The sequence below is a fragment of the Columba livia genome, chromosome 2 (assembly GCF_036013475.1).
Source record: "Columba livia isolate bColLiv1 breed racing homer chromosome 2, bColLiv1.pat.W.v2, whole genome shotgun sequence".
NCBI lineage: Eukaryota > Metazoa > Chordata > Aves > Columbiformes > Columbidae > Columba > Columba livia.
In genome coordinates this window covers 56862021-56885008 of record NC_088603.1, presented here as the reverse complement: position 1 = coordinate 56885008, position 22988 = coordinate 56862021, and the positions used below count along the sequence as shown (strand labels likewise).

The 22988-nt window shown below is 41.3% G+C and overlaps 1 protein-coding gene across 5 annotated transcripts in view; it reads right to left on the bottom strand.

Moving 5' to 3' along the window:
- The window catches only part of HECW1 (HECT, C2 and WW domain containing E3 ubiquitin protein ligase 1), a 272737-nt gene that overhangs the window by 34582 nt on the left and 215167 nt on the right, over positions 1–22988 (bottom strand). For 4 of the 5 annotated variants that reach the window (XM_021293021.2, XM_021293020.2, XM_021293024.2 and 1 more), the window contains 7 exons: positions 16456–16561; positions 16157–16253; positions 14042–14125; positions 12873–12982; positions 10038–10158; positions 8179–8292; positions 5176–5328 (listed from right to left, as the gene is read on the bottom strand). In XM_021293021.2, coding sequence (XP_021148696.2) covers positions 5176–5328; positions 8179–8292; positions 10038–10158; positions 12873–12982; positions 14042–14125; positions 16157–16253; positions 16456–16561 — 785 coding nt within the window. The remainder of the gene's footprint in view (positions 1–5175; positions 5329–8178; positions 8293–10037; positions 10159–12872; positions 12983–14041; positions 14126–16156; positions 16254–16455; positions 16562–22988) is intronic. The other variant, XR_010470205.1, reaches the window with a different exon arrangement.

Below are 22988 nucleotides of genomic sequence, written 5' to 3'. Positions count from 1 at the left end.
AGGAAACTGAGTTAAGAAAGCCAACCAAGCTCTCTAAAAAGAAAGGACAGCTGAAGTTGCAACATTCTTGGTTCTTCTTGGGTTTATTAAAACTAAAAAAGGGGAAAACAGTGCCCTGCATTCCTTGCCATGCCTGAGACGGATAGTGACGGCTATGTCGTTTCTTGTTTACACAAAATAAATAAGAGGTCAGAGTTTGTCTGGGGGTATACTCACACAGCACTGCGCGGGCAAAGGGAGCTTGCTCTACCCATGTGCCACGCGTGCCAGAGCACGTAAAAGCAACCGAGGCAGCACCAAGCCTGAAGTTGTTAGCCCAGATGGGAGGCAGTGTATATTTTATCAGCTCGGTACTGCAGCAACCACGTCAACTGGCTTGGAGCAGAGGGAATGCAAGTTCACGCCTGCATGGAGAGTGGGCGCCACAGGCTTGCATGTAGAAATACATGCAAGTTTCCTGTCTGACTCCAATCAGCAGCACGGACTAGAATATGAGGGGCATTGGAGGGCAGAAAGGAAGGTTAAGTATAGGAAGTGAATGAAAAAATTCCTGCCCCAAAGCAGTTCCAAATGAGTGTTAAGTTAATGGAGTTCATTGGGACATTGCAGCCAGGAATCAGTCTACAGTTCCTGGGGACATGGGCCACTGGCTCTGACTATATCATCAGGTCTTCAGTGCGGTTCTGTACAAAAACATTTTACTCCCAAGTCTTCAACTTTCTAGTAAGGTTCTGCTACAGAAATGTACTAAATTTCATTTAAAGAAAAACAAATAAAACACAACAGGACTTTTCTGAGATGGATACAGAATGCTAAGTATGATTAGCAAGCTGTAAATACCTTCAAAATAACTGTGATACTGGGGTGCTGCTTTTTGGTTGCATAAATGTCACAGCAAGGTCCGCAAATGCCTAATTGTTACAAAACCATGCTGTCATTAATTTGCTATGAAAACACAGAAGAAGATGTTTCAAGTTAACATCCCTCAGATCTCCAAATGAATGTCTGTGAATGATTTTATCTGTCAAAACCATCTGGTCTTCTATGCAGAGACTGGGCTGCTTTTCACATTCCTGGCTGTGGTTCTACATTTACAAACATGCAATGAACTAAAAATTCAAAAGTAGATGATGTGAAAAGGCTTGCCGGGGTGAATCAGATGAAAGACCAGGCAAGTGATCTGGGGACAAAAAGTCTGGTGTAGATGATCGTGTTGTGAGTACGGTGCTGTCTCTCAAAGAGAGTGCATCGCATTACATTAACTTACTGGATTAGTACTGTGGGTACAACTGCTCTGAAGGAAAACTCTGGCCCACTCAGAAGCCGTGAAAAAGAGAGACTGGATTTCCAGCTGACAGCAGTTTGTGAACACACTGTTTCGTGAACAGAAAAGACAATGGAACTTTTGTTGTCACTATCTGATTAAGTACTCACAGCAGGGAGGGAAAGTTCATGAGAAAACAGTGAGAATTGATTTATTCTAAGAAGCAGAACTTCCTATGTGATATTATGATGACAGCCAAATCATAAACATCTGAAGTTGGTAGCCACAGGAACAATGAAAGAGATCAGAGATAATACTCTTCAGGTTGGGTGAAAATGATACAGAAATCATCAGAGAAACAAACATCCAGTTTATGATTTTTCTTCCCCAGAGCTAAGCAGGGAAATACTACAGAAAATCACAGGCAAAACAAAGACTGAGGAAAACCACAGTATATCACAGCATGATTAAACAAATCATTCTGTGATAGAAACATATACTATTCCTCACTACTCTGTCTTCCAGCATATTGAACAAAACCTGAGAAGGATTCTTCAGTGACTCACCCTACTTCAGTTGCCCAAAACCCCTGACCAAGAGCAAAGACAAGAATATTCTTTCTGGGCTGAACCATATTCTTTTCACTGAAATAATATATAGCAGCTGGCACCACATTTTGCCTACTTACTTGGAGAAGTGCGATCTACCTTAAGTGGGGGTGTAAACAGTATTTTAGAACATGCTTTCAAATAACCAGGCAAAAAGCTAGACACGTTACCTAGATGAGACAGACTGGCTCCTTACTGGCATGGATTAAAGGTAGTTCTTCTGGCTATGAGCTTTGGGTACATCCTGTAGCTTGCAGATAAAAATGTGTATCATGAAACTTCTTAGGTCTAGAGAGACATAACCGTGTCTTTTCAGATACAGGGGGATTTAAAATAAATTTTTAGGTTTGAAAATATGTGATATCTTGTATTTTGTGTGTTCAGCAGGCACATGTGTTAACTGAGGGAAAAAGTCTTATTCAATGGAGCCTTGCAGGAAAGGTGTTAAATCTCAGTTTCTCCATACATGAGAAATATTTTCCAGTCATTATGTCTCTTTCTTAACTTGGCATACATACAACTACTCCATGCTTTGATGTGCTCATTTTGGACCCAGAATGCTGTTTGTACAAAGAGCAAGGCATGAAATAAGCCATTAGCAGGGGCAAAACTGTAACTTTTAGGCCAGAGGAAAAAGAGCAGTGTATTTCCAATTCTGCAAATATGAACAAAACTCCACATCTTTGCCTTTTGTTGTATTTATCTCAAACTCACAACTGTTCAATTAAAGAAGCTAAAATGTAAAATAATCTTGAAGCATCTTTTCTGCTAGCCCTGTTTCTTAATATAGACGTGTCTGGATAGGTCTTACAGAATTACTATACAAAAAACATACCGGGGTAGATCCCCCATAAATTATTAGCCCTACAGCACCAAAAGACATACAGTTCAAGAAATCTGCAAATCTAAACCAATTGTGGTTGTGTGGTTTTCATAACTGGCATCAAACTTCCAGCTTTGAAAAAACTATGAATATTAATTATCTGTGACCCTTGAACTCTCAAAACTGATTCATCCATCTATATTAACTGATGTTTCATAACGGATTTGGGAACAGGAAAATAATCTTTATTTCTTCCATGTTAGAGGGAGGAGGCTTTATTGGAATCATATCAGCAAGTGAATCTGAGAAACAGAAGTTTTAGGACTGACTTTGATGAGAACAAAGTTGGAGAAAGACTGAGAACTTCATGAAACCCCATTCCTCATAAACAAATAATGACAACCAAGTTAGCACAGTGCTCTCAGAGAAGTTACCCTATAAAGCCTTTAGGGGAGATTCATACTCTTTGAGTTTTAAAAAGCTTGCTCCAAATCCCATCTTAGCTGGCTGCACAGATTTCTGAATAGAGTAGTCTAAGGTTACACATGAATAGCCGAGATCAATCAACACAGACAGCATAAAAACATTTAAAATGTCTAGATATCTAACAAGCCAATCATGAAACCTTTTGGACTAATTATAAACTGCTGGTCTCAGCCAGTTATTTCCATAACAAGTTCAAGAAGTATTACCAAGCACTTACTGGATTTCTTATCTTTGCCTTGCGTTCTGCAATCTTGCCCTATTTACACTACTTTATGTACAAACCTCTTCATTCATAGCACTTGTTTCCTTCTGCAGTCCAAGGGACTTCATTTCTCTTTCCTAAAAAAAGAAAACCCAAAATGCCCAAAGCCCAAATAACAAGTATACAAGAAGCCTGCACAGATACACATAGTTGGACAAATATGATCCTAAGTGTCTAACTGCTACTGATTTCTGACTTAAATGGAAACTGCTACTGAAAATCATATTAGGTATCTTTCTGCTGTTCTACATTCCCAGGACACCTTTAAAAATCTGCCTCTCTATGCTTTAATCTCTCAAAGAACAAAATGATATCAAACAAAGTATATACTTTTTGCAGGAGAATTTATCGTTTAAGAAAATGTCAGCTGAACTCTTCACAACAACAGTATTTATAACAGATAAGAGTCAGGGCCTGTTTCAAATACTACTGAGATAACAGGGCAACACCATTTCTGGAGAAAGAGGCCTGCATCCAGTTTGCTCACAGTGTGGGTAGAATGATCTTGGGTTTGCACCTAGCTAGTCCTAGTCCTGTGCCCTGAAATCAAAATGCATCTTCACAAATATAGCCTCCTAAATCAAAAGTTTATTCATGCTGCCTGTTAAGCTGATCAAAAGACAGACTGTATTTCTTCTTGAAAACAAGAAAGCCACTTCATAATGTCTAATAAACAGGACTGTAGTAGGAGATGGACAAGCTCTAAGAACTAAGTCACTCTCTTCTTGCAAACGTCAGCAGATAAACAGTCTAATGCAAGGATCATGCTAGGTCCCAGCAACATCCCTTTTTTCCACTGCAACCTTAAGAGTGGTGACAGTTGTTCTTGACCTCCTGCCCACACTAAGCCGAAGCAAAAGAGGACCTGTTTACAACAGTAGAAGGGCATGTGCTGTTTGCAATTGTAAAGGGGCCTGAACTGCCTCCCATTGTAAAAAAGGATCTCTAAGAAGAGACAGTGAGATCAGTGAGGCAAAGAAAAACATCATAGGAACAAACCCATGTGGCAGTATTTCTTTGACACACTGAAATCCCGTAAGGAATCAAACGATGCTCAGGGCTGGCAGCTCAGGCTCCACTGAACCACATCTGAAACTATCAAAGGGAAAACAACTCCCAAAGACAGACAGACAGATAGAAAAATGAGGAGATCACAATATGCATTCAGCATTTTTGATAAAGAAACAAGATCAGCAATTTGTCTGTTCGCACACATACTTGGTGAGGTGAAGTACCTGCTCACTCTGCTGGCCTTGCCACACACAGGGAGGGACACTGACACAGGAGAAAAGGGAAACTGCTTTCACTGGGCCTTTCTTAAGGCCTGTAGCAGGTACAGAGTGGCAATGTGGCTCATACAGAACACTGTATAGCTTCCAAGCACAGTGTTACTTGATGTACAGAAAGACCACACTTGCTATTCTCAGAAAGGGACCAAGGAAAGAAGGCCTGGATAAAGCAGAGATCATCTCCCTGTCTTTTTCCCATTGATGCAGAAGTACATGAACATCACATTGCAAGTAATGCAAGCAAGACATTCTAATAGTAGTGCCTGCTGCTGTATTTACACTTACTCCCTCTCTTCCTTCTCCCAAGCCACTTCCCAATTCTTCCCAGCAGAAGCAATGATACTTGTATGTAGTCTAGTCTAAACCAGCAGCTTTTGTGTTTTGCATTTCCATTTTTGTATTGCTCTAAAAGGATTGTTCAATTCTGCATTAATTGTCCTTACCATTCCAGGTGATTTTCAACAAAGGCAGACATGGGGCTGATCTGTACAGTGTAGGTGTCGTTGGCTGAATACTCAAACAGCCCATAATAGGGATTGAAGAGCTCCTGAGACAGAAGGAAGAAGAATTCTCGAGAGGGGCCACTGTAGTCCAACCTGGAAAGGAAGATGTAAAAAAGATAAAATGAGGCTCATTCCCATTTCAGTGAATTTCCTGGGTTTTGCCTACACTGGCTGCTGTCTAATACTTACACCTTTGTGGTCAAGTGTTTCTAACATGGTGTATCTCCCCTCTCAAAAGTTGATTCTGAGCCCTGAACCAGTCACGATGCTGAAACTTCAGCAGCATCCACCTTGATCTGGGAGGAATCACAACTCAGACACATCCCTTAAGTAGTTTATTTTCCTTTGTTCCAAATGCTTAGTAAGGCACAGCTACAAAGCTCAGCCTTGCCTTAGCTGGCTGGCTAACAGAGGGCTCGCTTTTCAGCGAGTGGGTTTGAACTGCCTATGAACACCTGAGTTCATAGACCAGACAGCCCAGACTGAAGCAGAAATTGCTCTTAAGCTCCTACACTGGGATGTAACCAAAGATGCAGTCTAGCCACAAAGATACGTTCTTAGCTATAGGCATAACCTAAAGGTCAATGCTAAACAAGACCAAATCTCCACAGAACTGTGTCTCTTAAGATAGAATGGTGATTCTGCAGTTGTTCCATCCAAGCACCTTTACTTTTCTGACAGTTTCAAATACATGTGGTACCCCTTAAGCTGGGCCTTGCTGTTGAGTTATTTTGCTCTGTAGAGAGTCACCTTTCTTCCTTGTGTTTTTTTTTGTAAACTCAACTTTTAAATCAAGAAGTTTCCAATTATCTCAATTTGAAAAACGAACAAACAAACAAAAATTAAAAAAGCTTCATGACTGCATTACCCCCAACTGTGATGCATTTATTAAAAACAGACCATCCTCTAATAATGGTAGATAGGTTTTTCAATCTAAAATAAATCTACATGTAGCAATATGAACAAATGATTTGTAGTCATATATTGTGTGTGCCAAAAGATTTTTCTGAGGTGGGCACTATTCCTCCTACTTAACAAATGTCAAGTAAGTGGAAAACTCTGCAGCTGCATTGGAATGCTCTGTTTTGTGTTTGAAGTTATGGAAGCATAACCACAAGGGGTTGAATGATTGATTTGTGCAGCTAGAAAGAAGATAAAGGGCAGGCTGGCCCATCCTCCTCTGTTTTACATCTGGAGATTCAGTACTTTTCTCTTTGAGCAGCTTTAGCTCTAGGATCATGTGGTGAGTCTAAAGCCACAACAGCAAAACGGGATGGTAATGAGGCCACACGAACCACGAGTGCTAATCATGTAACAGATCTGGTTCAACGGACATTAAAATACTAGGCTAAGCCTAATGGTGTCTGGAGTAAAGAACTACAAACAACACCTGCAAAAAAACCTCCAAGGAGAGACGAGGGATTGCGTTTCTGGGAACACATTAACTCATCATAAAGCATAGTTCATTTTCAATGCCATTTTAGCTTCAAAACATGTGGGAAGCTGTGCCCATGCTGCACCACGTGGCCTTACAGCATCAGCTCTTCAGTGGGGAATTGTTATCTTGGAGTCCCTCCAGCAGAACCTATATTAGCATTAAAGAGCAGAAACCCTGGGGGACTGTATCTTCAGATGTAAATGAACCAATGAAGAATGAATGAATTTGCAAATCAAATTGTTTGTAATTTCTCCAAAGGGTACCATGCTTCACACAGTAAAAGTTATTAGAGATGTGAGGAAAACAACGTGACTTTGGCCAGTGTTAGCATACTAGAACGCTACTCCAAAAACACAAACTGAGGTATGTTGCGTGTCTATGCTTTACTTGCAAGCCAGAAGCAAAACTAGCTGTGGAGATGACCTCTGTCAAATAACACTGAGTATAAAAATAAACACAGAGTATAAAAAGTAAGAGTTAAGAAAACCTCTGATATTGAGGTCACCAAGTGACTCTCTTTGGGATTGGTGACTTCTGTTTTCCATTGGACTCAGACAAATTAAGCTCAGCAGAAGCTCTTCAGGTGACACGCCACCTTGGAGCTGGCAGTGTCAGCAGTTGCTAGACATGCCAAGAGCTGCCTTTCTGTTCTGGTATTTTTGGAATTGAAATCCTATCTAAATGCTTTTTTTTTTTTTAAAGAAACTTTGTATGCAAAACTACTGAAATACGATTTCAAGCCTTTGTTACATGGAACACTGGAAATATGCACAATGGTCTTTCCATTACAAAAGTATATGGATTAAGCCTCAACTACAACATAGCTCTTGAGGTGAGCCAGGGTGGCTTTGAAAGGTTCCGTTTAGATTTGGAAACAAAAGATCATTTAATCATATAAGAACAGCTCACGGATTTGCAAGGCTGGCAGAAAGTCTCCTGAGAAAAGACCTTCTCAAGAGACTTCTATTACTTTCAGCTTCCAACTGGGTGAATTAAACTGCAAGGACTGAACCAATATTCATGTTTCTCACTTTAGCTAGAAACAAGAAGTCCACATATGGATAACAAATGATCATTAGATGGCATGCAAAGTAAAAACAATTTGAAACAAAGCCAGGCCCATTTTGAAGAATTAGAGTAACAAAGGGGATAAAGGTCTGGTCTCTAATTATTGTCTGGAGACTGATTCAGTGTGTAAACATGGGCCTGCAGTTCAGTTTTACCTTCCAGCCAGTTAAAATAGCTATGGCAACATGATGACATTAGATTTAGCCACTTAAATTGTCACTTTGAGACATCTAGATGGAAGGTGCCATGGGAAAATGAAGCATTATTGCTATTATTATTTTTAAAAAACGTTTGAGCTGATTAAGATGAATCACTTACTCAGAGGTAAAACAAAACCAAAGAAACATTACATAACAAGGGAGGCCCAGCCTTAGTCAACTCTGTGTTTTGCACCATAACAGCTACTTCAAAACTGATAACATTTTGTGGTTCCCTACCCTTCCTCGCCAACAAACGTGACGTAGAGTTTGTTCCGCTGGAGCTCCTTGCGTGAATATGCCATTACCTGGTTGAAGGTGCCTTCCAGTAAGTGGTCACGTCGTATAATTAACCTGCAAAGGGAGGCAGAAATAGAGATCTAATGATTGAATCTCATGTGAGCCCACAGGCAAACAAGAGCTGGTAAAGAGAGACATTCAGCCTGGAGAAGAGAAGGCTCCAGGGGGACCTTATTGAGGCCTTTCCATACTTAAAAGACTCCTATAAGAAAGATGGGGACAGACTTTTTAGCAGGGTCTGTTGCAACAGGACAAGGGATAATGGTTTTAAACCAAAAGAGGGGAGATTCAGGCTAGACATGAAGAAATTTTTTACAATGAGGGTGGTAAAACACTGGCACAGGTTGCCCAAGGAGGTGGTAGATGCTCCATCCCTGGAGACATTCAAGGCCAGGCTGGATGGGGCTCTGAGCAACCTGATCTGGTTGAAGATACCCTTGCTTATGGCAGGAGGGTTGGACTAGATGACCTTTGATGGTCCCTCCAATCCAAACCATTCTATTATTCATTCTTAGAAAACTTAATAAAGCATCCACTGGTGTACATGCTACTTGACCATTATGTGTTTTCAGTGAGTTGTTTCATTAGGCTTTTCTATTTGCCTCAGAGGTGAATTTCTTCCCAATGCTGTGATTAGGTTCGAAGTGTTGCTCTACTGCTAAGACCCTCCGTAACACTCTCAGTGTACAAATTTGTATGGTAGAGGGGGCTGTGAGTTTCCTGTGTATATGAGGTCACAGCTGTCTGGGACTGGCCCCAAACTCTTCCTGGATTTAATCCAGTGAATGTCCGTGGAAATACTGCTTCTGTAGCAGGGTAGGGAAAGGGATTATCAGCCTCTGTTTATGTAACAGACCTCTCACTCCACTGCCAACCTCTAAAACAACTTAATAAATTGTACATTTAAACACCACCTGTGCAAGAAATCCTTCTCATTCATATTTTCACAGACATTTTAAGACAGACCTTCTAAAATGTATTTCATGACTGCCTTGGACCCAGATAAGCAGGACACCAAAAGAGATAACCAATGGTTAGGACTTTCCAGCTCTGTAAGAATATTTTTATGATGATGTTTGCCTGGAATAAATTGCTTGGCTTCACACTTTTTTTCCCCCCACAACAGAGGTGATTTAGTAGGAAGCCAACCTGATGCATAAAGTCAACCAAATGCCCAGGAAATACCTTAGAAACACATAATTCCTTTGGCCAAGTTGGATAACTAGATTGAGCACAGACTCAAAAGCCAACTAACAAGATGTCTGGAAAGCAAACCCCACGATCAAGTGAATGAGATCCCCAAAATACCTGAAGAGAGGCAGAAATCTCTCTAGTTCAAATTCAGGAGGGCTACCAACACAAAGAACTACTGAAAGCTAAACCTGCATGTACAGGCTTCTGTAGGGTCATACTCAGATCCTGAGTTTTACTGATGTGTAGAACCAAAGGATTTGGAGTCCTTCCATCATTACAATGGCTGTTAATAATCTCTGGGGGACGTTTGACTGAATGGATCTTCCTACTAGCAAATTACAGGTAGGAATACCAACCTCCCTGTTAAATAGTTAGGGAATGGCAGTGTACAAGAATATAAATCTATAAGAAATAAAACTACTACATAAAAGCCTCTTGAAGGTCACTTTTTTTCAGGATATAAGACGACCTTATTTTGCCCTGATGGTTCATGTACAAAATGTAATCTCTGCTGTGTTTCCCACTCCCTATCAGAGTCTTCATTCACGGATAATGACAAAAGACACCATGTTAAAACTATTTGAGTAAGTTATCAAAATACTCACTTAATTTTACCTGGACCTTGCCCATACCCTTTGGCTTCAAGTTTTCGATAGAAATTGCGCAGCTTGGCTTCGAAGTCCCTCCGGTATGGAGAAGGTGCTCTTGCACTTGCTCGCTGCAGTCCTGGAGGGAAAATGAACAGCATCCTAAAGTGTAAGGGGCTTTAAATTTTTCCAGATCATGCAGCTGATTTTCCAGACAGAACTGCCTAACTAATGAGTTAGAAACTTTATACAGGTATACTGTGCACTCTGTATTATTTTTGTTCTACCTGGCATTAATGCGGTTGTAAGCTCCAGGGGCTATATCTTCTTCACTAAAAGAACCATTGAGCTTGCCTTGTGTGTGCCTTTGTGTTGCCTCAGCCTTTAACTGTGATTGATCTGAATGGAAATTCAAGGATCGGAAAGGCATGAGAAAGACTTAACTCCCACTCACGGTCAATGGTGTTTAGGTTTTCTTTCCCTTTTGCAATTTTAAGAGATCTTTCTGCTCTGCACTGTATAGGAGATCTCCTTACTTGGCAGGATTAAACCTCTGGAGCGCAAAGCAATGCTTCTCACTGGAGCCTAGCACCCTAGCCAAGCTGGGAATCAGGTTTCCCTGAGTTAATCTGACTGTATATTAAACACTTCCAGCTATCAACACAAACCTCTTTGTGGCATTGAGAAGGATTTCTGTCAGCAAGAAATGCTACATTTTCCTATTATGATTCACACATACAGCAGATTTTTAGCAATTTGGGACCTGTTTTGTTTTGAAGCCCACATTCTCAAAGGAGTTGATCAGTCCTTTTGTATGAACAAGTGCCATGCCATCATGGATCCATGAAATCCCACTTCCCTATCTCATTACAGAACATAATAAAACTAAGCCCTTTTAATGAGAAATCTAGCAGAAAATCCTCCACAGGAAGGAAAAAAAAATCATATTTAGTGGGAGCACAAAGTATCATGGTTGCCACGAGGGAAGTACATTACTAATTGTCTCTTTTGGTAGAACAGAAAGGCATATTTACATGCAGTGCACAAAGAATCCCTCGCAACACTTCTTTTTTTGTTAGACCTTTTTTCCCCCAAGACACAAGAGAATGAGTGTTCTCATGGGCTGTGTAACCAGTAGCAGAAATAAGCAAACAGACAGCATGTTGCCACAAATGAATATTTGCCCTTGTCTTTTCACAAGAATGGGAAAAGACTAGTGCAGGTCTTCTAACATTCTCTAAAATCATATTCTTAGCAAATATTTTGGTTTTAGTCTTGCAGGAGACTTGTTTTTAATCTGTCCTGATGCTCATGTAGAGGAGGGAAACTGTATTTACAATGGTGTTCATATTCATTAATGACAATAGGACATTCTGACAAAAATGTTCTCCCAAAGGCAAAGGTTCAGCGTTTAACTTCCTCACATCAAAAAACCTTTCAATTTTCCAGAGCCACCTCCAAGATGTGAATGTTTCTTGTCCATTAATTTTATTTGAAACCAGATAATTTAAATGAACGTTTAAAAAGCTCAACCAAAAATGGATTTTTCCAGATCGCATTTCTGTCAGTTCGCTCAAAGTGGCCACTGGACACAGCCATGCAGTGAGGCTGTGGTGGGGGTTGTATATCTTGGCAAAAGGGAGACATTAGCTCCTCAAATTTCTATAGCATAAACAATAACTACAGAGACATACCACAGCTGGAAATAACCTTCTCAGACATAATGTCTTTCTGGAAAATATGTTTCCCATCAAACCTAAGTTAATGGGATCAACACAGGAGGTCAGACTAGATGATCATGATGATCCCCTCAGGTCTTAAAACAGAGTGTTTCAAATAGATGGTCCCAGTTTCAGATATATAGTGATTTCAAATTAGGTCCATCTTTTTGAAACACCCTGTAGATGAGTCTTGGGAAGGAGTCTTCAGAACCCCAAGCAGAGGAGACTGAACTTTCCAAGAGTACTTTATGGTACTTTACAGGTGCCACAGTATAAAAAGGATATAAAGCTACTAGAGAGAGTGCAGAAGAGGGCCAAAGAGCTGGTGAGGGGTTTCGACGGGAAGCCGTATGAAGAGTGGCTAAAGTCACTTGGTTTGTTCAGCCTGGAGGAGACTGAGGGGAGACCTCATGGTGGCTACAGCTTCCTCACAAGGGGAGGAGGAGGGGCAGGCACAACACTCTTCTCTCTGGTGACCAGTGACAGAACCCGAGGGAACAGCAGGAAGATGTGCCAGGGGAGGTTCAGGTTGAACATTAGGAAAAGGTTCTTTACCTAGAGGGTGGTGGAGCACTGGAACAGGCTCCCCAGGGAGCTGTCACAGCCCCAAGCCTGACAGTGTTCAAGAAGAGGCTGGACAACATCCTCAGACACATGGTCTGAACTGTGGAGTTGTCACATGGAGGGACAGGAGTTGGACTCGATGATTCTTGTGGGTCCCTTCCAACTCTGGACATTCTATGATTCTACTGGAAGTATTGCAATATGCCTTCGATTTGGAAGCTTCTCTTTGCTCCTCTCACATAACATGAATGCTCTTCCATGTCACTGAATTATATTTGGAGTGCACCATTCTCTTGTCCTAATATTTTCCAACTACATAAAAAGCAGGAAAACACTTTATTCCATATGGGCAATTTCTGATCTCTGTGTTTCAGCTACTGTTAATGCTTCAACTGATGCATAACAGCAATGGAAAAGATCCAGCAAAAAAGCAGCTGCAGTCAGATTCGGAGCGGGCACTGGAATTAGCAGACTGACAACTAATGCTAGCTCTGAATCTGCCCCTTTGTATTTATTAAGAGAAAGCATACAAATGCAAGGTTTTGTATTATTTTTCTCATCCCCTTACCTGGAGAATTTTGGGGCGATGAACAGGGTGAGCAGCGAGGAGAGAAACTGTAACCAGGATGGAAGGCAGCCTGCAGTGGTATGTAGGACATAATATCCTCTTCAAAAAGGCTGCATGGAAAAGCGATAGGGAGAGATTTGGTTCACATTCATCACAGGAAGGAATGCAAGTCTGCTGTGGTCATAAGTCTGAATCCATGAACACATGGATTCATAAAATCCACAGGTTTCCCAAATCAGGCATGGTCACCAGTAACCGAGAAGAACAAAATGAATTTTATTAGATATTTCATGTTAACACAGTGGCTCAATCTACTGGTAGAGAGGTAAAGATCTAAGGCTATGTAGTAAACAGGGACAGCTTCAACACGTTAGAACTGAGAAGCAAAGATACATTCATCTGTCTCCCAGGTTGTTTTTCTTGGTTCACACGTTTTCACATAGCTCAGCTCTTTGGCCATTCAGATTAAGTTAATAGGAATGCAGTAAGTTGATGGGAATAGGTGGTAAACTCCTTGCATCAGGCAGTGCTATATAGCACAGCAAAAGCACCTCAGAAATGCAATGTTTTCCATGTAAGACCAAGACAATAAAGTAAGTCCCTACCTGTGCTGAATAAAAGGCACTAGAACCTAAAGGGCAAGCTCCCTGGTCCCAAATCTACATTACCCAAACAATGCTCAATGCATTGCATGTTGAGGTTTCATGAGTGTGGCCTGGCCCTACGCGTGAGCAGCACTACTGCAGTAAAACTAGGAATTTTGTGAGCACTTGCGTTATGTACTCGTACTGAGAAAGACAAGATTTTTCCTCTTTTTTTTTTTTAAACAACAACCTAAAAAAGGCAACCAAGAATTTTTCCATTAAAAGGGAACATTTTGACCTGATTCTTTTTTATCTGCTACTTGATGGTAACAGCTATATTGATTGAGCTGCCTGGGGATGGAGTTTACTGCACTGATGGAGGTTGCCTTCCAGGAAGTAAGGGTTGACAGATATATACTCTGGCAGAATTACTGTTTCGGATGACTATGAGTAATGATGAATCCTATTCTAATCACAAACGACCCAGAAGATTTAACAAATTTTTTTCAATTATGCTGAGAAAGAGCCAGCCAGCGTCTCTGGTGCCACAAATCACGACATTATGCTCTTGATCAAATTGATTACCTCAGCAGAATTACTAAATCTGCATCACAGGACAACTTTTCAAGCCCATGTGTACCCTCTGTCCGAATGTAATGGATCTTCTCCCTGAAACATAAAAAATATTGAGATGAGAAGAAAGGAAAAAAAGAACACGCCATTATCAAGGCATGAACTATGCAAAGACTTATTATTCCTTGGTATTTTGCCAGTTCCTGTTTCTTTCCTTACAAAAATGGCACACATCTTAACATCTTGATTCCTTTTCTAATCACACTAACAAACTTGCAAAAATTAATCTATTTTATATCACTCGGTGTTCTGATCCAAAAGCAAGAGATTTTATACCGTATTTTAGAAAACAGAATGTTTCTTAGTCCTCTAAGCTTATGTGTAGCACTATAGCTAAGGTTACTGATTGACTTTTTGTTTAGGGCTACAACTAGTATATCGCCTTTTGTTAACAGAATTTCACATAATACCACTTCCTTTACCTCTGTCTGTTCTATTTGGCAAGCAACACTAACATATACTTGATATTAATTGATCATACAGAGGTTATACAGTACATTAGTAAAATCATACATTTTGTTGTTTAAACGAACGCCTGTAAGGCATGGGAAACACAGGACAGGATGCTATCAGCAGATTAGGATCATGGAAGATACAGATCTACACCCCCATCTGGCAGTGTCTTTCTAAAGCACTGCAGTGTCCAAGAATATTTATTCTAGTTTCAAGTCAGAAGATTCTACCTCAAGTCAAGGATGAGCTTTAGTGCCTTTCTGGGTGGGGCTGCAACCTATTGCAGAATCAAGCACTGTAAAAGATGGACTTTTGTCTCCTAGGGGTTTGGTTAAAACCTGCTGTACGAGCGTTAGATGGTAGCTGGGGATCACTCCTGACCTAAGGTTTAATCAAAGCAATGACCTGGAGGCAAAGGGCTCAATATCCTGTTACAAATCTCATTACGCGCTGGCTAAGCTGTCTAGTCCATATCACTAGCCAATTTTGTTCTCTGCTCAAAAGGAGATAAAAGCATCTTCTGTTCTCTGCAAAACAAGAATTCCAATTACAGCTAAGAAAGAAAAATAGTCTGGAATAATTTGATAGTGAAGATAAAAAAATTCTCAGTTACAGAAATTTACATCTTGAATTCTGGGAGCATTTTTCACTCTGTCTCCCTCACTTTATTTGAATGTATTAATTCCTTCAGGAAGGAACTTTAATTTTTGCACCCAAAGAACTCTTTGTCTGGCCCTCACAGGTAAACAACAAGTCAGTAAGGCTATCAGCAGAAACTGCACTGCACGAACTTGAATGTCCTTCCCTTGCTCTTCTTCCTCTCCTTTGCCAGTCCCGCAGCTGCAGTTTTTACTGCACTGTACAAACGAAATTCTTGGTCAAACGCTTAGCTGGTGCACACTGGTATTGCTGAGACTGACTAATGCCAGCTCAGGTTCCTGGCCAAAACAATTAATTTAACCTCTGGAATTAGAATGAGTTTAAGTTGTACTGGCTTCTGGTTCTGTTTTTTCTTCTCCCTTTTTTTCTTCTTAAAACCTAATAGGAAAGGAATGGGCGTAAGAAAAAGAAAGATGCAACATAATTACTTTGGAAAGGACTACCATTAAGTCATAAGAAAGAAAGATTAAAGGAATACAATCTACTTCATAATGTTCCTATTTCTTCATAAAATCTAGGGTGACTAAGTCCATGGCATGGGTGTAAATCCAACCACGAGAAAAAATCCTGGTTCTGCTGTAGTTACTGGGGTTTTACTGCTGACTTCCATCCAAACACAATTTTAACCCTATTTTCTGAAAAGCAAGGTGATCATTGTAGGTGAAGACAGAGCTTCTGCTATTCAGTAATATTTCCAGTTGAATTCAGATATGTCACTATTTGCCCATAGTTAATTTGGTTCTTACTTCTTGGTGTCTGTGGAAAATAACTACAGTAACTACATAGATTCTGGTGGCGCACACCTAGTCTTTAATGGTCACAGTTACGTAAGGGGCTCAAGTTCATCTTTTGTACCACAGTTACCAGAATTTATTTTCCCCCCTTCCAAGAAGTGGAACTTCCAAGAAGTTCCTTCCTGGAACTTGGTTTCAGCAGTCTGGAAAAAAGTGGTACCTGAGTGCATGGTTTCTGGCCAAGCTGGGCTGACGCTCCTGCAGCATCTCAAAAATGTTGGGTTGGCGTAGAAATGCAACAATCTTGTCATTGTAAGCTGGAAGAGGAAGAAAAATAAATACAGAGGCTTTATCTACCATTGAGGAGTCCTGGTCATGTCACCAGACCGTGCAGGGGCACACCGGCTGCACTGCTAGTGAGGCACAGGGTGACATGAAGCACTATGTATGGTTGATGAGAAGTTCTCAAAAGCATCTTCGTGAGCACCGCTTTTAAAAGAAAAGAGAAACTTGGCTTACCCAGAGGTAACGTCTCATGATGGTGCTGGTTTCGAATAGCTGTTACGAGACTATTGCCTGGTCTGGCCAACAGAGTAACTCCTCTGTTTCGAGAGACTTCGGAGGCCTACAGCATCAGAGGAAAGGGAAAGAATGATCAAAACTGACCATAAGTAGCACGTCAGTCAGTAAAAATGTTTGTCATCTTTACTTCTGTGACCTTCAAAATGGTCCATGACGCTGACTGACTGAAGGACAGAAAGCCAGCATAAAATTATAGCTTTATACTTCATCCAAATTAAAAAAGGCAGGTAATTCTCTGCTTCCAAATGGAAGGACACCATTATACACAGCTATCACACCCCCTTGATGCTGCAGTGAAGGCACGGAATCCAGAAGTAAATGCAAGTTAATAGAAGTATTGCAGTAATGGAGTTCCTTGGTTCAATGAAAAGAAAATCTCTGTAACATCATACAGTCTCTTGTTCTAGCATAACTGCTTTTACTTTAAGGTTTTTAAAGCAACGCTGATTTGAAAAAAGAAACTGCAACATATTCACTCAGCATTGTTGAAGAGAAATTTAATATTGGAAATAACATGAGGTAGGTATATCTACGTAGATTACAGGACAGTAAAGGGCTATATCATTGCAAAAAGGAGGTTGCCTAAGGTGCATCACCAGAAATAGGAGTCGAATTGTATACATTGAAAAAAGAATATAAACCGAAGAGCTGATAAAGAGAGTAGTAAGAAGGAAATTTATCACTACTACTTAACTGAGGCAGTGAAAGAATGCCACTGTCCTAAACACAGTACCTAGTGAAGGGAATCATGTCAGGAAGGCAGAAACATTAACAGGTAGGAAAACACTTAGATATGAGGATATTAAAAGTCATACAATGAGGTCTGACAATCTGTCTTCAGTAAGTCATTACTTGCTGGGTAACTCTCTGGGGACTTGTGCAAGCTGAGGGGAATCTACCTCTCTCTCATATGTGTTCCTCCAGAATATGGCCACAGTGAAGCCAACAGAGAAACACTGCTACAAAACCAGTGTGAGGACACCCTGTCTCAGGACAACATGCATTAGGAATTCCAACTGTCATTCTATGAGGCTAACAGCTGCTCTTTTCTCACTGCACAAATTATAGTACTTGGCAAACACTTCAGGAAGAAATTACCCCCACTCCAGTATTTTAAATGCTTAGCTCTGCATCCAAGCAAATGGTGCCAACCCATTTTCAGTGGTACAGCCAAATGCCAGGTCTTCCAACTGGATAGAAATGAAAACCAAGAAGCTAAATGTGACTGGCAAGTTGCCTTTGGAGCACATAAAGCACAAAATGTTTATATGTAACAAGATACTAGTCAATGCACTTGATACGTGTCAATACAGAGGTTAAACAATGAAAAATCTTGATGATTCTAATTAAACGTACTATAATTGAAAATGCAAAACTGCTGTGAAGGTACATGGGGGATGTTTTGCTCCGTCATTGAACTACGATTTTACCTGCACACAATTTATACTGGTATGCATCTGCTGATTACCACGGCATCAGGGAGGTCAAGCCTGCAGTACTCAATGGGCTGATGTGCTAACCTTAGTCCAACCCTTCTTGCCTTGAAAAACAGGAAGAACTTTCAAGTAGTTGATACAGAATTCACTAACTCCCTCTGCGCTGTGTTAAATCTTCTGCCTTTGTCTCCTTCTCACACCACCATGAGCCACCTGACACTGCAAGTTTGGCTTGGGCCAAGTTTGGCTCACAGCTTTCCCCCTGTGAGGAAGGCAACCACCGTGTCAGGCACCATATGGCCCTTATGGCCTTGACTTTATGCTGTGGAAGGACGAGGCAGCTTAGGTTCAAGAGGTGCCCAATAATCCATTGCCCCTTCTGGGAAGGGCTATTTCTTGGTGTCCTGGTTTTGTTAAAAACAAGTTTCTCTTTTAGTGAGTTTCCCTGTTAGCTACAGTCTTTTTACTAACTGCAGTTTTCTGAAAATCTAGATACATGTTTTGGTAGACATAGCAGTGGAATGCAAGGTCACTTGATAATGATGCATCTCGCGAGATGTGCAAGCAGGAGGTAAACTGAAACTGGCCAACTAAGTATTCCATCCCATTCACGTGATACTTCATATAAAAGTGGGAGATCACGAGGATCTCATCCCTTTTCCTTATGGCCGACTTTAGGAGAGGACCTTGCAAGCTGTCCCTGTGAACTGAGGCCTAGGGACTTCCGGGTGCCAGCCCTACATCTGCCAGAGCAGTTGCCAGGATTTTCAAGATTGGTTTTGTATATTTTGTATTATTTTCTCTATTTTTATTAGTAGCATTAGTAAAACATTTTTAATTTTTCCAACTCTCTTCTCTCAGTCCTTGTTTCCCTCCAAATTGCCTGTCCTGAGTGGGAAGAGGGAGGGGATAATGGGGGAGAGGGGATTAACAATACATCCGCCAGGGTTTTATTGTCACCCTGCAATCAAATCTCGACACTTGGGCAGCGCAGTCAAGACCACACTCTGGCCTGTGGTGGGCTGTCAGCAAGCATGTGTGGGACGGTGCTGCGGCATCGCCTTGTGCTGCTCTTCTCCTCTTCCAGGTCGCTCTGCAGACCAGGTGAGGATGCCTCTGCCCAGCCCCTTGTAGAACGGGCTTGTGTGCAAGTGCGGGTGGTGGGTGAGTCTGTTTTTTTTAAGGCTTGTCTCTGACTCATATTTGGTAAAGAAAAATCCTGTGCCCTTGTTGCTACACATAGCTTTACAGAATAAATGGTAGGAAGGGGGAAAGGGAGGTTTAACAGAGGAGTTAAACCCCATTCTCCCACAAAAGTTAGCACCAGCTAGTATTTGCTTGTCACTTGGGAACTATGTGGTACTTCTGCCCAGCCTGTGACTGGATCCTATCCCTTGCTCATGTCACTTGATTTTTTTTTTTGGTTAGCTTTCCAGTGCTGCTGAGTTGTATGCTTGAATATTTCTCCTGTAGCGAGAATTCTGAAAGGAAATGTGTCTAGAGCATGTCAAGAGAAACCTTCACTTCCCCCTTCCCAGTTCTGGTTTAACAGCTAATGTCAGCTAGATTGTAAGAATTCAGTTCTGTAAGCAACCTAAAATAACAAACTGTACACTCTGGTGCCATGCTTCTCCATCACCATCATTAGGCATCACTAGTGCTGCGTTTGGATCATGGTCTTCACAAATTTACACCTCTAAACAATTTTGCTCTGGCAACACAACAGGAAAATTCCCAGCCGTCTAATTAACTTCTGTTTTGCTAACCTACTCTTTCCAATCTTTCATCTAATATAGTACAAATGATTACCCCAATTCAGCATTTAATCACAATTGCCTTGTCTACTTTGGCTTTCTAATTGAATAACTCAATTTAGATTAGCAAACTATTATCTAATTAAAAAAAAAAGAAAAACCAAACAGTGATCCCTCTAACGATTTAGTGACCTGGTTCATCTAGTGCAGGGTAATCTGACAGATTTATGGCAGGGTTTAACAGCTTTGCAATTGATGCTGGGATGCTGCAACTGGAGCAGAGAGTCCAGCCTATCACAGGAGCCTTTCCTGTTAGCTAAAACCCTTTCCTGGGTTTTATATCACTACTGGGCTTGAGAAACTCCTGCCTCTTTGAGTTCTGGTGCTTGCTTGTGGTTTGGGTCAGTAAGAAGATTTATATACTGCTATGTCCCAGTATCTCCTCTGCTTTTCTTGTTAACCAGAAACTCTTGCCTCTCCACTCTGGATGCCTACTTCTATCTTCTTTTTGTCTTTAAAATCTTTACCCTGTAATCATACATGTTGATTTCCATTACAGACGGAAGGTCCCTTAGAGGGAATGGAAGGAGCTTTTGTTTTGGCTTGAAAGTATGAAGGAATGGAAACCCAACCCCCACATTATCATTCGTTCCTATGGTTAACTATTCTCACTGAATTTCAACCTCACCTTTTGATTGAACTGGTTTGGCTTTTACCACTAAACTTAGTTCTTGCAATGCCTGGATTAAACACATCTTTATTTATCTTCTAAGAATTACAGACATCACATTTGCTCCTTTTGTCCACTGTTGAGATCGCAAGTTCCTAGAACAATAATAATTTATTTATGATGATGCAGCTAAGAGCCATTGCTGGCTGTGTGAAGCTGGGATATTTCTTTTTTCCCTACTTTGGGCTCATCTGCCTATGACTTCTGTCTGCTCTTTCCTCAGCTGATCACTCAGTGTCACAAAGTCCCTGGAAAGTCCACACAACACTGACAACTCCTTTTGGCACTTGGGCAGGATGCCAGGTGTGCATGCCAAGGCAAGAGGTGGAGTTTTTCCTCTCATTACCCTCACTCTTTTCTATACCCTCCCTGGCACCCGCAAGCAGTCATGACTGAAGCTGCACTGTTCTGCTCTCCTTCAGGCTCATTTGACATCTGTACATAATGTTCAAAACTGGTGGTTGTCTTTCTTGGTCCTTCTTACTGTCCTGGTGACAAATTCCAGAGGCCACAGGACCTGCTCAGCCAAGAAAACAGCTGGACTGCAGACAGCTGACACATGGCCAGGACAAAGCCCCAAGTGTGTCCCTACAGACATGATTTACAGGACAAAGCACAGCCAAATATACTTGGAAGAAATGGCATAGAACATACGGGTCTTCATAAATGGGCTGAATTGCAAAAGGTTGAATCTTCGTAAATGATGGGCTTTCAGGCACTGATCCAAAGTCCTTGGAAATCCATGGAGCCCTTCCAGCGGAGCAGCAGGCACTTCCAGAAGAGAAGCTACTGACTATGACAACTATCAGAAGGGGTGTGGTTAGTAGGTTGGGAGAGGTTCTCCTCCCCCTCTACTCTGCCCTGGTAAGACCACATCTGGAATATTGTGTCCAGTTCTGGGCCCCTCAGTTCAAGAAGGACAGGGAACTGCTGGAGAGAGTCCAGCACCGGGCAACAAAGATGGTTAAAGGAGTGGAGCATCTCCCTTATGAGGAAAGGCTGAGGGAGCTGGGTCTCTTTAGTTTGGAGAAGAGGAGACTGAGGGGTGACCTCATTTATGTTTATAAATATATGAAGGGTGAGTGTCATGAGGATGGAGTCAGGCTCTTCTCGGTGACGACCAATGGTAAGACAAGGGGCAATGGATGCAAACTGGAACACAGGAGGTTCCACCTAAATACGAGAAGAAACTTCTTCACAGTGAGGGTGACAGAGCACTGGAACAGGCTGCCCAGGGAGCTTGTGGAGTCTCCTACTCTGGAGACATTCAAAACCCACCTGGACACATTCCTGTGTAACCTCATCTGGATGTTCCTGCTCTGGTAGGGGGATTGGACTAGATGATCTTTCAAGGTCCCTTCCAATCCCCGACATTCTGTGATTCTGTGACAAGGGTGCAGAAGCACCATGGGAGCTGAGCCACTGGGGCTGCGAGATGAACGCTCCAGTGCTGATGGTTCCCTAGACAGACAGCCCTGTTTCACTGGCTGATCATGCTAAATCGGTGGCCTGGCTGAAGAGTGTACAAGATTCCCAGAGAATCATTACTCAGAAGTATTCAATACTTTTTACTCCCTTCCCTGTGCTTGATATTTTGGGCTTATTGCAAATTGTTCTTTGCCAGCACTTGTGAGCACTTGCAAAACCAAGTGTATTTTTGGGGCTAGGTCATTTGAATTGCTCAGCAGTGCTTCTGTCCCTGACACAGTGAATTTGTAAACAAGCCCCAGGCAAGCATTAAGCCAAATATGAAACATTATGCAGGTGACTTTCATGTTGCTGTCAATAATTCAGTCACAATAACAACACTAAACTGCAGGCTGTTGGCAGAGGGAAGTTGTTAAGTTGATGGGAAGATATGATTGAAACAGATCCACTGATACACTTCTATCTTCAGAAAATACGGTGCTACTTGCTTGCCTGGTCTGCCTTTGGTCCTGAACTACTGACCTCACAACCTAGTCAGCTCCTGATTCCAACCCCATTTGGCAGTGGAAGGTGTTGAGATGTCCTGCTGCAATACATTTTAATGTTAATTTCACAAGCATTTCTGGAAGAAGATGATACTTTGGCCATAATTCATCTCTATTCAGCTTCAATAATCACAGATCTTCAGCTACATGGATTTGCTATATGAAGATTCTGATTGCTGGTACTTTTTCATCCTTATATCCAAGAGACAAACCCAGGATTTATGCTTCACCAGTCCTGCCCATGTCCCTCAATGATAAAAATCATCCCCATGAAACACAGGAGAGATATTTAATGTGACTGAAAGCTAGGGAAGCAAACCTCAATATCCATTACTACATCCTATAATCTCTTCAGAGCCCAGTGTCACAGTGGGGAATGAAGAAAGATATAAGGCTGTTGAAGTATCTGGCTATAAAAATGATGAATGGCTTTCCTTGACTAAAGCAAGACTAGGATGTTAAATATGGATTCTTCTTTTAAAATCTATTTTGCCATCATTTAGTTTTGGTTATTTACTTTCACTTGTTTATTATTTTCTTCTGAGAACAGTCAAAATATAAACCTTGATTACCAGAA